Raw genomic sequence first — 12,569 nt, 5'->3', positions numbered from 1 at the left:
TTTTCTAGTCCATTTGACTCCAGTGCTGTGGTCTGTGATTGAGTCATTGTTTGAATAGATCAACTGTGAGTTCATAAGCGCCTCTCTGTTGTGGACACCGTACTCTTGTGTGTCCGTGAGTGGGCGTCCTGATCTCTTTCTCGTTTTGGGGAGGTCAATCAACATCTTTTTTTTTTTTTTCCTTATTTTCCCCTCATCACCTCGTTCCCTAACTCGCCTCCTTTCCTGTTACACCACACTTCCATGGTCACCCATGAGTGGGCAGGCCACAGGCCGGACACACGGCTCTAAACGGGGTACCGACTGCCTGCCTTCCCAAATATTGTTTATTTACAGACTTTGCCCACCGAACCACAGGACAGGAACCCCTACTGCTGCAATTATGGCATCATTAACCCCCTACACACAGCGGTAGGGTGGCATGGACGCAAGCTAATGTGGCAACAGAAGGCCACTGCAATAATTACAGGACCTCCTGCAACTGCTGATTTCCAAATGAAAGATTCTGCTTGTTCTGTTTTCTTAATCTTTCTTTTCTTTTCTTTTTTTTCTTTTTTTCCATTTGATCTCGTTGGCGTTCTTCAGAGATCTCGCCTAATAGCTAAAACGTCCCAAACTGATATCCAGCTCGCTTTTTTCCTCTACTGGCTTTAGGTTTTGTGACTCGCTCTTAGGTTCTGCGGCCCTGTAGATCCTGTTTTTATGATTACACACCCAAGAGAGCTTGTAGAAAACTAGAGCAGTTTGCCCACACACTTCTTTAAAGAGACTTTCTATCCATTCTTCTCATATCTCTCTACATGTCTCCTCCATTTCTCCACAGGTTGAAAGGGACTTTGAGCGGGAATATGAGAAGCTCCAAAAGTAAGTTGACGTGTCCGATGTCATTGTTTTTATTTTTATTCAATGTGTTCTGTTGCCCACAGAGCTTTGAATGTTTTTGAGTATCATTAGCTCGCCTGAAATTGCCCAGCAGAAGACGACAGCAAGCACTCAAATATTTGTTTTCCCAACAAAAGCAAGCCCAAGTAGTACATCGATTTTAAAAATAGATCAGCATCGGATTTGAAACCTTTTGATTTGATCAAAACCATGGCGCCAGTATAGGTGTTCCAAAGGATTGCGATGTTGTCGGCGAGAAGCTGATGCATCATTTGTTTCTTCCCAGTCATGACAAAAGTTAAGTGATTCTTGTATATGACACAATGGAAGCATGGTTACAGATGGTTTTCAGAGCTCTAAATGAGAGGTTGACTGAAATGCCTCCAGCTTTAATCCATATGAATTTTCATGCATAGACCTGTACCTACCTAGCCAGTACACCTCAGGACTGTATAGACCACGTAATCCTTGGGTTTTGATTAATGTGAATGGGTAAATCTCTCAAAACCTGTCAAGAACATATCTAGGTCATATTTCACCCCAAAATTAAAAAGAAATGCATATATTTACTATACAATGTATGCAATAGTGTGTGTGTATATACACTGTGTGTGTGTGTATGTGATTCAAATGCAAAGATTTAAGTAAGTAATGATTTATATAAATTTAAACAATTTAATTTGATATTTAAAGTAAAAAAAAATCATTTAAACATTAAATTGTTTCTTTTAATTTTTATTTATTTATTTAATTTATTTTTTTTACTGGTAATAATAAATCAAAATTAACATTTATATAAACAAATACAATTTTGAATATTATAAGTAAAAACATTACAGTAATGTGAATTTAATGTTAAATTCCCATGAAATAATGTCTCTGTGTGTGCTTGTATGCATTTTTGTGTGTAGAAACTATTTTCACTTAAAAACTGCTAGTAAATTTCACAAACAATTACAATTCAACAGTAACACATTGAATTAAACAATGTTGAATTAACAGAAACTGTATTTTCTTTTAAAACATACTCCAATTTGGAAAACGCATAAAATCGTGTATATAGTAGAAAGTAGTATTACGGACTGGAAATGACCCGCTTGCAGTAGCACTGGAATGTAAAGGTGATATATTTTGCCACGCTATTTTTCCACCTTTGCTTTCTCTTATTCTTGCATACAGTTTTTTAAATTTATTTTATTGAATTTTTTTTAAACCGTGAGATCTGTACATGTTATTTTGTTACATTCACCCCAGCATGGAGCCATTTAGTAGGATCGAACAGTTTTATTTTGCATGCTTGTCATATCCCTTATCTTGTTGTATCAGGTCGGAGGTTATCTGTAGAGACGTATGTGCTTTCTAGCACCTCACCTAACTCTGTCGCCATAGTTTCGCTTGTGTAGGTGGAGTCCCGGTACAAAGCGTTAAAAGGCATATATCACACACGCAAGTGCTTGTGGTGTGGGCACGGACATGTAGGGGCCTGAACTCTTGTCTGAGAGGGCCGCTCCTTTGGTTTGATTGCTATCAGAATACCACAGATTACGCAACAACACACACACCTCGAGTATGTGATGCCCGTTGTCTTCGTGAAACTCTTTTGTGGTCGTAGTACTGGAGAAAGGGGGCAGGGGGTGGAATGAATATGGATCAGTGCACTACAATGATCCATATTCATTAATTAATTCATTCATTCATTCATTTACTGTAGATTTTAAAATGAAAATGTATTCACCCTCATGCGCTTCCAAACCTGTATCACCTTCCTTCTTCTGTTGAACACAAATGAAGATATTTTGTAAATTGAGCTGGTTATTGTTTTCCATGCAGTTGCAATGAATTAAGACTAAAGGTCCATTCACACCATAGATAATAACTAAAATTATAGAGTTGTAAAAATCATTCTGAATGTAAAAGAATAGCAGTCCACACCACAACTATTATGATAATGGCACAGAGTAACAAAATTATTGCTTTGAATCACTTTCACAAAATATTTTTTTCCCCATTTAAAGCAGTGCGCTTAACATAAACCGAATTTATTCTTGCTTTGCTGTGGACACTGATATACACTGCTGTTCAAAAGTTTGGGATCAGTATGATTTTTTATGTTTTTTTTTTGTTTTTTTAATGGAATCTCTTATGCTCATCAAGGCTTATTTATTTGATCAAAAATACAGAAAAAACCCCCGTAATATTGTGAAATATTATTGCAATTTCTAATATTGGTTTCCTATTTTAATATACTTTAAAATATAGTTTTATGTGGCGCAGCACTGAATTTTCATCAGCCATTACTCCAGTCTTCAGTGTCACATGATCCTTCAGAAATCATTCTAATATGCTGATTTATCATCAGTGTTGAAACTGTTGTGTTGCTTAATATTTTTTTTGCAACCTGTGATACTACTTTCTTTGATTCTTTGATGAATAAAAAGTCTTTACTATCACTCTTTATACATTTAACACATCCTTGCTTAATAAAAGTATAAATTTTTTTAAAGGAAAAAAAAAAAAGAGAAAATATACTGACCCCAAACTTTTGAATAGTAGTGTATATTGTAACAAAATTTCTATTTTGAATAAATGCTGTTCTTTTTAACTTTTTTTATTTATCAAAGAATCCTGAAAAAAGTAACATAGGTCCCAAAAAAACATTAATTGATTATAAATCATCATATTAGAATGATTTCTGAAAGGCCATGTGACACTGAAGCTGGAGTAATGATGCTGAAAATTATATTTTAAAGTATATTAAAATAGAAAGCTGTTATTTTAAATCGCAATGATATTTCACAAAATTAGTTTTTTTTTTTTTTTTTTACGTTTTTTTGATCAAATAGATACAGCCTTGATGAGCATATGAAACTTCTCTAAAAAACATAAAAAAATCTTACTGATCCCAAACTTTTAAATGGCAGTGTAGTTATTGTTATATTTATCATTCTTGGTGTGAAAAGGCCTAAAAGCTATAAAGATGCCATAAAATAGTCCATAATACAATTTTCTACCATGTACACTATTTTCTTAGTTTTCCAAAGCCATACATTTAAAAAACAAAAAAAACATTTTCGAACTTGTAAATAAAACAAAGATTATTGGAGTATGTTTCTCAAGAAAACACAATTTTTCTAATTAAAATTTCATGTTTAATTCAACGTGTAACTTGCAGTTTCTTCTAATTTTTTGCATTTTGTTCTCATCAACTGCCAGTGCTGGGGAAAGTTACTTTTAAAAGTAATGAATTACAATATTGCGTTACTCCCTTAAAAAAGTAACTAATTACATTACTTGGTTACTTTTTATGGAAAGTAATGTTACGTTACTTTTGCGTTACTTTTTAAATCTGGGCAGGGCTTGCTTGTTTGTTTTTAATATAAAAAAGCTCAAAAAAAATTTTGCCAAACGTAAAAGCCCTTTCACACCAAAAGTGAAATGAATAAGCCTCAGGCTGAAGGAAAAGTAAATTCACGTCTGAACAATAGAATGTAGAAGCAAGTTCAACACATCAGCAATAAAAAAATAGTAAAATTTATTTATTTTATTTTATTTTTTTGCAAATGAGATGAATTAATGCATGTTCGCATTTATTCTAGAACTACAGTAACATCTTACTCCCGATTTCTCTCAACATGGGGACAGAAGAGCTGTCAATCAATAAATGGGGAAAAAAGTAACTGGCATTACTTATTTGAAAATAACTCCGATATTTCCTTGTGAATTAAAAAGTAATGCGTTACTTTAGTAGTTACTTGGGGGAAAAAGTAATCTGATTACGTAACTTGCGTTCTTTGTAATGCGTTACTCCCAACACTGTCCACTGCGATCACATAAATTAGTTGATTCACAAACACATCATTCAGACTGTTTTTGTAAACCAAACCAAAAATTTTATGATGCTTTTTGAAGCATCAAATTTTAATTGGAAACTTGCTGGACATTAAATGGAGGAATTGAAATCCCTCAGGTTTCATTAAAAATGTCTTCCGTAAGTTTAATTTGTGTTTTGAAGATGAACATGAAGGTGAACAAATGACAGAATTTTCATTTTTAGGTGAACTATCCCTTTAAGAGCTAAACTCCTCTGGGTCACTTCCAAGAATATTCTTTACTAGTAAAATCACTTTGTCTCGAGCGGCTCATTGCTTTATTAACATCATCGTCGTGCATTTTGGCATGAAAATTCACACTTTGTGCCAATAGTCATAGCCCCCCAAAGCATTGTCTGTTCTCCTCCTCCTGCCCCCCGTATTCCTCCGTCAGAATGTGGGGGTTTGGTGCTAATGTGTTGGCTTGTAACCTGCGCTAACTCTAAATGCCATTCACATGTTAGGAGGTGGCGTGCTGCTAGCGTGTTCGCATGACAGCCATCTGGAGCAGCTGGGCCAATGCTATTCTATTAGCACCTACCGTAATGGACCCTTTATCTCATCTTGTTAGGAGTCTCTCTTTCCATTTCTTGCCAGTTAACCATGATTCCCCACCTCCTCCTCCTCCTTTTTATCTCTTCAATTGTTTTTTTTTTTTTTCGGTATCCTGATATAAAAGTGATATACTTTCCCACACCCTTTTCTTTCCACCTTTTTATTCTTCTTTCATGTCATACAGCCAAAAAAAAAAAAAAAAATGAAATTACCAATTTCACCACCATTTTCCCCAGATCTCCGTTTTCCTTAATTGCTGTGATAAGTGCGGTGTGAGGTGCCTCAAGGGAGTCCCCCAGTCCGTGTCTAATTTTCCACCTAATTGATTATAATGAACAGCTCCCCCATCAGCGCCGCAAACACACACTTGTGTGAGCACGAGTCAGATGCAGTAGAGCGGTAATTGCAGTTGTTAACACCCCCAGCGGGTGTGAATGGATCAACACTGTGAAAGACCCTGTGAATGATCTCTTCTGCCTCTCAGGAAATGTTACTGTTGTACAGAAACATGAATGGATACTCGCAGATGAGCGTAGTAAAAGAACTCGGGTTGTTTTATCTCTTATTTAAATATGATATGAGCATTTGATGGATTTGAGGATTTTTACATCTTAGCAACTGCAAAGCGATGCCCTTGCAATCAATATACACACAATGCTGGGTAGTAACTGATTACATGAAGTCTGGATTATAAAATCAAATTCCACAAAATAAGTACTTGTAATTATTAGATTATATTACATTTGTAAATACTTGTAATCAGACTGCAGTTACTTTTTATTGATTACATAGGTCTGTTATTCACACAATAGCAATAAATTATTAATAATTTACTGATTCTGACTCCTTAATTCAATTTTTTTTATCTTTGAAAGTTTACTTCTAAAATAGCCTAGTGCTTATGTACATTCAGAAAGCCTTACAGTTTTGTGGACTTTCACACAAAGACCAGACATTAGTCAGGTGGCTATAATCAAAATTGAGAGGCCACCCAGCAAATCGTTTCAATTTTAAGAAGTGTTTTCTCAACATTTCGACATTGCATCAGTTTTTGACCTTTTTTGTTTTAATTAATTATTAGCTTTTCGTTAAACTCTCAAACCCACTGCAGTTCCTTGATGAACCCCAGTTTAAGAAACCTTGACATAATGTGACGTTTAATACACTTAATGTTGTTAACAACGAATGTAAAATGTATCCTTTCTCTTTGAATCTTCATATCAATATGGTACAATCAAGATTATTTAAGTCAGTGTGATGAGTTAAGTCAAAAGTAATCTAAAAATACTCAAAAACTAGTCAGATGTGTAATGTAATGGATTACATTACTAACTACAATTTTTGTTGTGTAATTTGGAATCATTAATGGGCTTGAAACTCTACTGTCACTTGACAGACTGAAGGTGTTTTTGCTAAATTTGAAAAAAAAAAATGAGTTAATATTGCACTTTTTATTTTTATTTGTTTTAGGTTGGAAGAACAGACAAAGAAGCTGCACAAAGACATGAAGAAAAGCACAGAGGCTGATTTAGGTTTGTGATGATTCTCTCTCATCTCTGCTAATGTTGACTCTTAGCTAAATATAACTGCTGTAATGTCAAATTGAAGCCATATACTGTTGTAAACTGGTAAAATCAATATAAGCTTCCATTAACATTAGACCTGCATTGATCACTTTTTTTATTTTTTCCTCTGATATTAACAGAAATGTGTTGAATTCAGTTAAGATTAATGAACATCTGAATCTTTTACAGAGCTGAAAGTACTACACTTTGGGTCACTGACAGCATTTTTAAAGGAATGTCCTGCATCTAATAAAGCGTTTGTTGCCCAATGCTGATTAACAGAAAATTTAAATACGCTTTGCTATGTGGATGATGCAATTTCAAATCTGAACAGATTGTAAAACACTAGTCATCATACCCTTGCTGACTTTGTAAATAATTACAGAGGAAAAAATGTGCATCATACACTAAATGACTGAGGATCACACACTTCCAGACTTTTCAAGTCGTTCCAAACACAACAAACTCACTCGGAAACATGCGCCTCAGATGAAAACACGTGACAAATGAAAACAATATGCGTTCTAAAATCAATTCAAACTACCAAACACGTTTAATATCCTCTGACTGGATGGAAGCTAAAATAAATAAATAAATGAATAGTCCGAAGCAAAAAAATCAGAGTCTATTTTTTTGTGAAATCTATCAACTTTTATGACTTTTTCCACCTATAGTTTCCAGACTGAAAATCAGGGCATGTAGTGTATTCCAGCCCTTAAACGGTGCTTTACAGACAGTTATGTCATGTCCCTTTCTGGTATCTTTGCACATATTGTGTGAAAGTTGCCAAATTGTCTGGCCTTATCAGTTACACAGGAAGTGATTGTTATGCTATTTTAAAGCAGACTTCTCTAATGGTCAAGAAATGGAGAGTCAAAATGTTAATATTTACACCTGATATGTTATTCTGCAATAAAAACATCTTGTAAGTTTCAGAACTCAAAACTAACTTTTAAAATGATTTGTTTCTACTCTTTTGAAACACCAGGATTTGAAATGGGGAGAATTGTGACGTCACAATTTCCCCTGAACTTGCCCCTTAACATGCATCATCGCCGAATGCAATCAACGAGCTATGTTCTGAACAACTCATGTCTGTCCATCAATCACAAGATGTGAAGTAAAACCGTCAAACTCAGAGGTTGTTCTGTCAGTGGATGAAAAGAATGTAATTTTAAAAATATATTTTATTGAAAGTTACGGCAGTGCCAAGCATATGCAGGAAAGTACTTTTATATTTTTAATCTTACAGCATGTTTGTGATAAACCAGCGTTTAAGGCTGTTAAGACAAGAAGTGTTTCATTGTTTGAGTGTTACTAATAAAATCACATACCTGCGTACATGCAGCATGTTTCATAATACGACAAGTAATAATAGCACTATATACTGAAAATTAAGCAATTAAGCAAGCAAAAGCAATTACCACGTTAAAGCTGTTGCAATCATTGTGGTTGAGTGCTTTCAGTGTCTTTTTTTCCTCGGGATCAAACATCTGTGGCTCTATCACAGCGCTTGCCATCTCGAGTATCAAAACGCACAACTATTTTTCCAAACTGTATCGTAAAAAGCACTTTATAAATAACGTTGACTTGACTTGGTTGGATACGGTGCGATGAAGTTAGCCAATCACAGCAGTGGGCGTTTACAGCCTTTGCAAGAGGTAACACCCCCTCAAATTGGGAGTGAAAATTAAGATGGAAGGTGCTCATATTAACAAGTATTGGATCTTTTTGGTGCAAAAACACTTTATAAACTAACCCTGAGAAACGTAATATTAAAATCTGAAACTGCATTTCATGACCCCTTTTGAACCCTGTGGCTTTTGATGTTTCAGAATTAGTCAGACATGAGTCAGAATTATTTTCTGTGATATTATGGCTCTAATGTCTGTACTGATATTGGAATATTCCATGGAATGTGCCAAAATATTTATGCAAGGGTCAACCAGTAAATGCCACTTTCCACAGAATTCTAATAGAATTTTCTGTGGGATTTCCATGGCCTAGCTATGACGAGGAAGATTATTTTGCTGGGTGTCAATCAGATGCGCTGCACATGTAGCTGTGATCATGTGCGCCACACAGCTGAGCTGCAGTTGCTGCATCAGTCCTCCACCACGTGGAGGCACATCAGCGGTCAAACATGCATTCTTTATCAACAGACATAGACCAGAAGTTAACAAAAGTTCAAAATATTTAGCCTCAGAATATCAAAATGCTTTCTGTGCTGTTGGCAGGTCAGAAATCTTTTAAATCCAGGCAAAACAACTGCGAAAGAACAAAGATTTGTAGAGCCGCTTCACAAGTTTGTTCCGTGCATGTTGGAAAGGGTCGTTAGAGAGTTGACGGAGATGATGAATATTCACTAAAGAGCTCTGATCGTGTACTGATGCCTCAATAGTGCCAACGCCAATTACAGTCCGTCGCCTTCCCTGCCAGAGCTGCTTAAATTCAGAATGCTGATCAGATGAGCACGTCAGCGTCAATCCAGATCAGACGCGCACCAGGCAGGAAGCCAGATAAAACATCCACCCCTCTACACCCCACAGCCCAAACACAGGAAAGACTTGATTTACTTGAGCTAATTGGGGCAAAGTCAAGAAAGAAGGGGAAAGTTTCTTAATTTCAGGCCCCCTATGCTGGATATGGATGTCTTCCATTTTAAATTGGAGAAATATGTATTCATAAAATTATTCATGCTGTAAATATAATTTTACTTTTATTATTGTAGTTATTTTAATTGTTATTGTTGTTTTTGTAGTTGTCATCATTCATTTTAGTATTATCTTTTGTATATTATTCATATATCCATTATAGAAACCGCTTGTCCTATGTACAGTCACAGGAATGGAGTTTTTATTATTATTATTATTATTATTATTTTTTTTTTTTTTTTTTTTTTTTTTTAGTATTATTATTTGTGTTATCTTTAGGTATGAAAAGGCCCTTAACACATGAATGGACTTATTTATTTTAATATTTAATATTTTTATTTATTTATTACAATATTTATTATTTTACGTTATTTTTATTATTTTATTTTAACAGTAACCATTCCAACATCTGCCGCCTGTCTTTTGTGGTTTAGTGTAAAAATAAACAAGTCCTATTTTGCCATATGTTTGAAACCACTACGTAAGCACTCTTAAGCACTTGCCACCTATGCAGATAATAATTGCTGATTGTTTTAAACCAATATACATTCTGTTTGTAGATGACTGAAGTCCCAGACATGACAAAAGTTGACTGTCCAGACATTTTTCTGCTGTTTTGGCTATTCTTTTGTTTTTAGGCTGAATGATAACTGGTTTTGTTTGTTTTCCAGCGATGTCTAAAGCAGCAGTGAAGATCTCAGGGGACTTGTTGAGCAATCCGTTGTGTGAGCAGGATCTGGCTTTCCTTGAATCCATGACTGCTCTGGATACAGCCATGAAGAGAATGGATGCGTTCAATCAGGAGAAGGTGAGATTCAGTTGTAAATTGCAGTGTTTCCCAATGCATAAAAACATAATCTCTTCTTCTTATGAATTTTACATTTAATTGAAATGGACTTATGTTGAAATATTATAAATACTAAACAATCCCAATTATCTCAATGGCAGTTGCTTGGCTGGCACATGACCCAGTGGAAGTATTCAATTTAAAATCTGGTGGGTGCTCAGTTACGCTGCCAGTTTTATTTTTTATTTAATTATTTTTTCTTCCTGAGCCGGAAATGCCAGTTGCGGGTTTAGGCGTGTTTCCAGATTGTTTTCTTGGGCAGGCTGGTGCTGAATTGGCCCTCACAGCACAAAGTCTGACCAACCAATAACCAAAGCTGTGAAATATCTCCAAATACCATTCCAGCCTCATTCTACGTCAGACCTATTCAACTCTGCCACTGTCCTGCAAAGTGTAGCATCAATCTTAATCAAACCCACCTGCATAAAATTCCAAGTAATCCCGAAGACCTTGATTAGCTGTTCAGGTGTGTTTGATTAAGCAACCTAACTCTGCAGTGTCTAATCATTCAAACCTTGACCGCTTGGTACTTTTTTGTTTATTTTGTTTTGGCCAATATGTTGTCTTAGACTTAGGGTGAATCCCATTTCTCTGTCTTACCCCGTCCCCTTCCCCTTCCCCTACCCCTTCGTCTTGCCCTTAGCCCTTGTCCCTCGAAACCGAGTGGTAAGCGCTAGGGGTGAAAACATACCCCTATGAAATGAGCCACTACTTGGTTACGGTTACGTCATCATACACCGTCGCTAGCTGGCTGCTACGTCACCAGAGCCGACAAGTGTTGATCACAAACTTTGGAGTTTAGTTAAAACTGTAGACATGCATGGAGTCCATTCAAGGCTAGTCTGCGGGACTGTTGTGCAAATCAGCAATGTAACGTTAGCATAGAAAACTAGCGATTTTTAAAAAAACGTTTCAATTAAGAACATGGTCGCAAATATATATGTACAGGACTGTCTAGAGCATAAAACAAGACTGTCGTAACTTTTAAATAAATTATTTAAGCCGAAAATACTTACATTTATGGGACTCTCTGGATGATCTGGCCACCATTGTTGCCGGTTGCGCAGTGTGTTCTGGGTACCCCTTGGTTTCAAGTAAGCTCGCGAAAATGCTTGGTTTTAAGGGGTATCTACCACTTCCCCTTAGCCCTACCCCTCGATCAAAACGAGAATTGGGATAGCCCTTACTCTCACGTGAACGCGCAAAACTAAGGGGAAGGGGTAAGACAGAGAAATGGGATTCACCCTTATACTGACACCTAGTGCTGTGGATGTGGCATCACACAAATATTTTCAGTTACTGATACCTTCATACAAAACTTGCAGCAAGTCAGGATTTGTTTATTCTGTGAGTGAAAGTGTCAAATAGTGCGTAATATTTTGCTGATCTCAAAATGTCTGCTTCCATTAGGCGACTCGCTCCCATGTAAAATATGAGTGAAATCTCATGCAAGTGAACATTTTCCGTAATTAATACTAATTTCTTTATGGCTAAAACTTTTTAATGAGGAAAAAGTTACTTTCTTCCATCTTTAAATATCATATGCTCCGCCCCCACTTCGACCAGAAGTATTTAGGCTTTGTAAGCTGCCTCTTATTAGGAAGTGATACTCATTTGCATAATAAGCAAGTGAATGTGAGACATGTTTATGTTTTGAGCATATATTGCCGCCACTAAATCTGGCTTACTCACCTCTAGGCCCACACAGAATCTGTACACTTTTTTTCCTTCCATATTTTCTGTGCTAATTGTGGGGGGAAAATCAGTTGAATTCAGCAGAATGGATTTCAATATGGTAAAGTGTGTGTGTTGTACTTGTATTGGTAGTTGAAAGCATGATCGAATTACCCAAAAACATTTAATAGTGTCCACACTTGCTTAAAAACAAACCAACATTATGCATAAAAGTCTCTAGAACACTGGGAATGGGAACCAAAGATGCTCTATACATTTGTTTCTTCATCCCACTTTCCAAATCAAGTGATGATGCACAGAAAAATGCAGAATGTTTCTTTAGAAAATTCTGCTAAACACATTTACACACCCACAAGTGACAGCCTTTCTGAATCTCCACTCAGAACACACACAGATTATGGTCTCAGCTGAAAGTCATGTAGTCTTTTGTTAACTGTTTCAGGTTATCTCTTTATCTTTTTTTTAACAAGAGAGAAATAACAGCTATATTAATAGATGGGTG

The 12,569-nt window shown here is 35.9% G+C and overlaps 1 protein-coding gene across 1 annotated transcript in view; it reads left to right on the top strand.

Annotated features, from left to right (window-relative positions):
- bin3 (bridging integrator 3) overlaps positions 1–12,569 on the top strand; it is a 69,341-nt gene that overhangs the window by 17,119 nt on the left and 39,653 nt on the right. The window contains exons 3-5 of the mRNA XM_058784986.1: positions 824–864; positions 6,777–6,838; positions 10,197–10,333. Coding sequence (XP_058640969.1) covers positions 824–864; positions 6,777–6,838; positions 10,197–10,333 — 240 coding nt within the window. The remainder of the gene's footprint in view (positions 1–823; positions 865–6,776; positions 6,839–10,196; positions 10,334–12,569) is intronic.

Source organism: Onychostoma macrolepis, chromosome 08 (genome assembly GCF_012432095.1).
Source record: "Onychostoma macrolepis isolate SWU-2019 chromosome 08, ASM1243209v1, whole genome shotgun sequence".
Taxonomy (NCBI): domain Eukaryota; kingdom Metazoa; phylum Chordata; class Actinopteri; order Cypriniformes; family Cyprinidae; genus Onychostoma; species Onychostoma macrolepis.
Note: the sequence above shows the minus strand (reverse complement) of the source record. Positions and strands in the feature narration are given on the sequence as shown.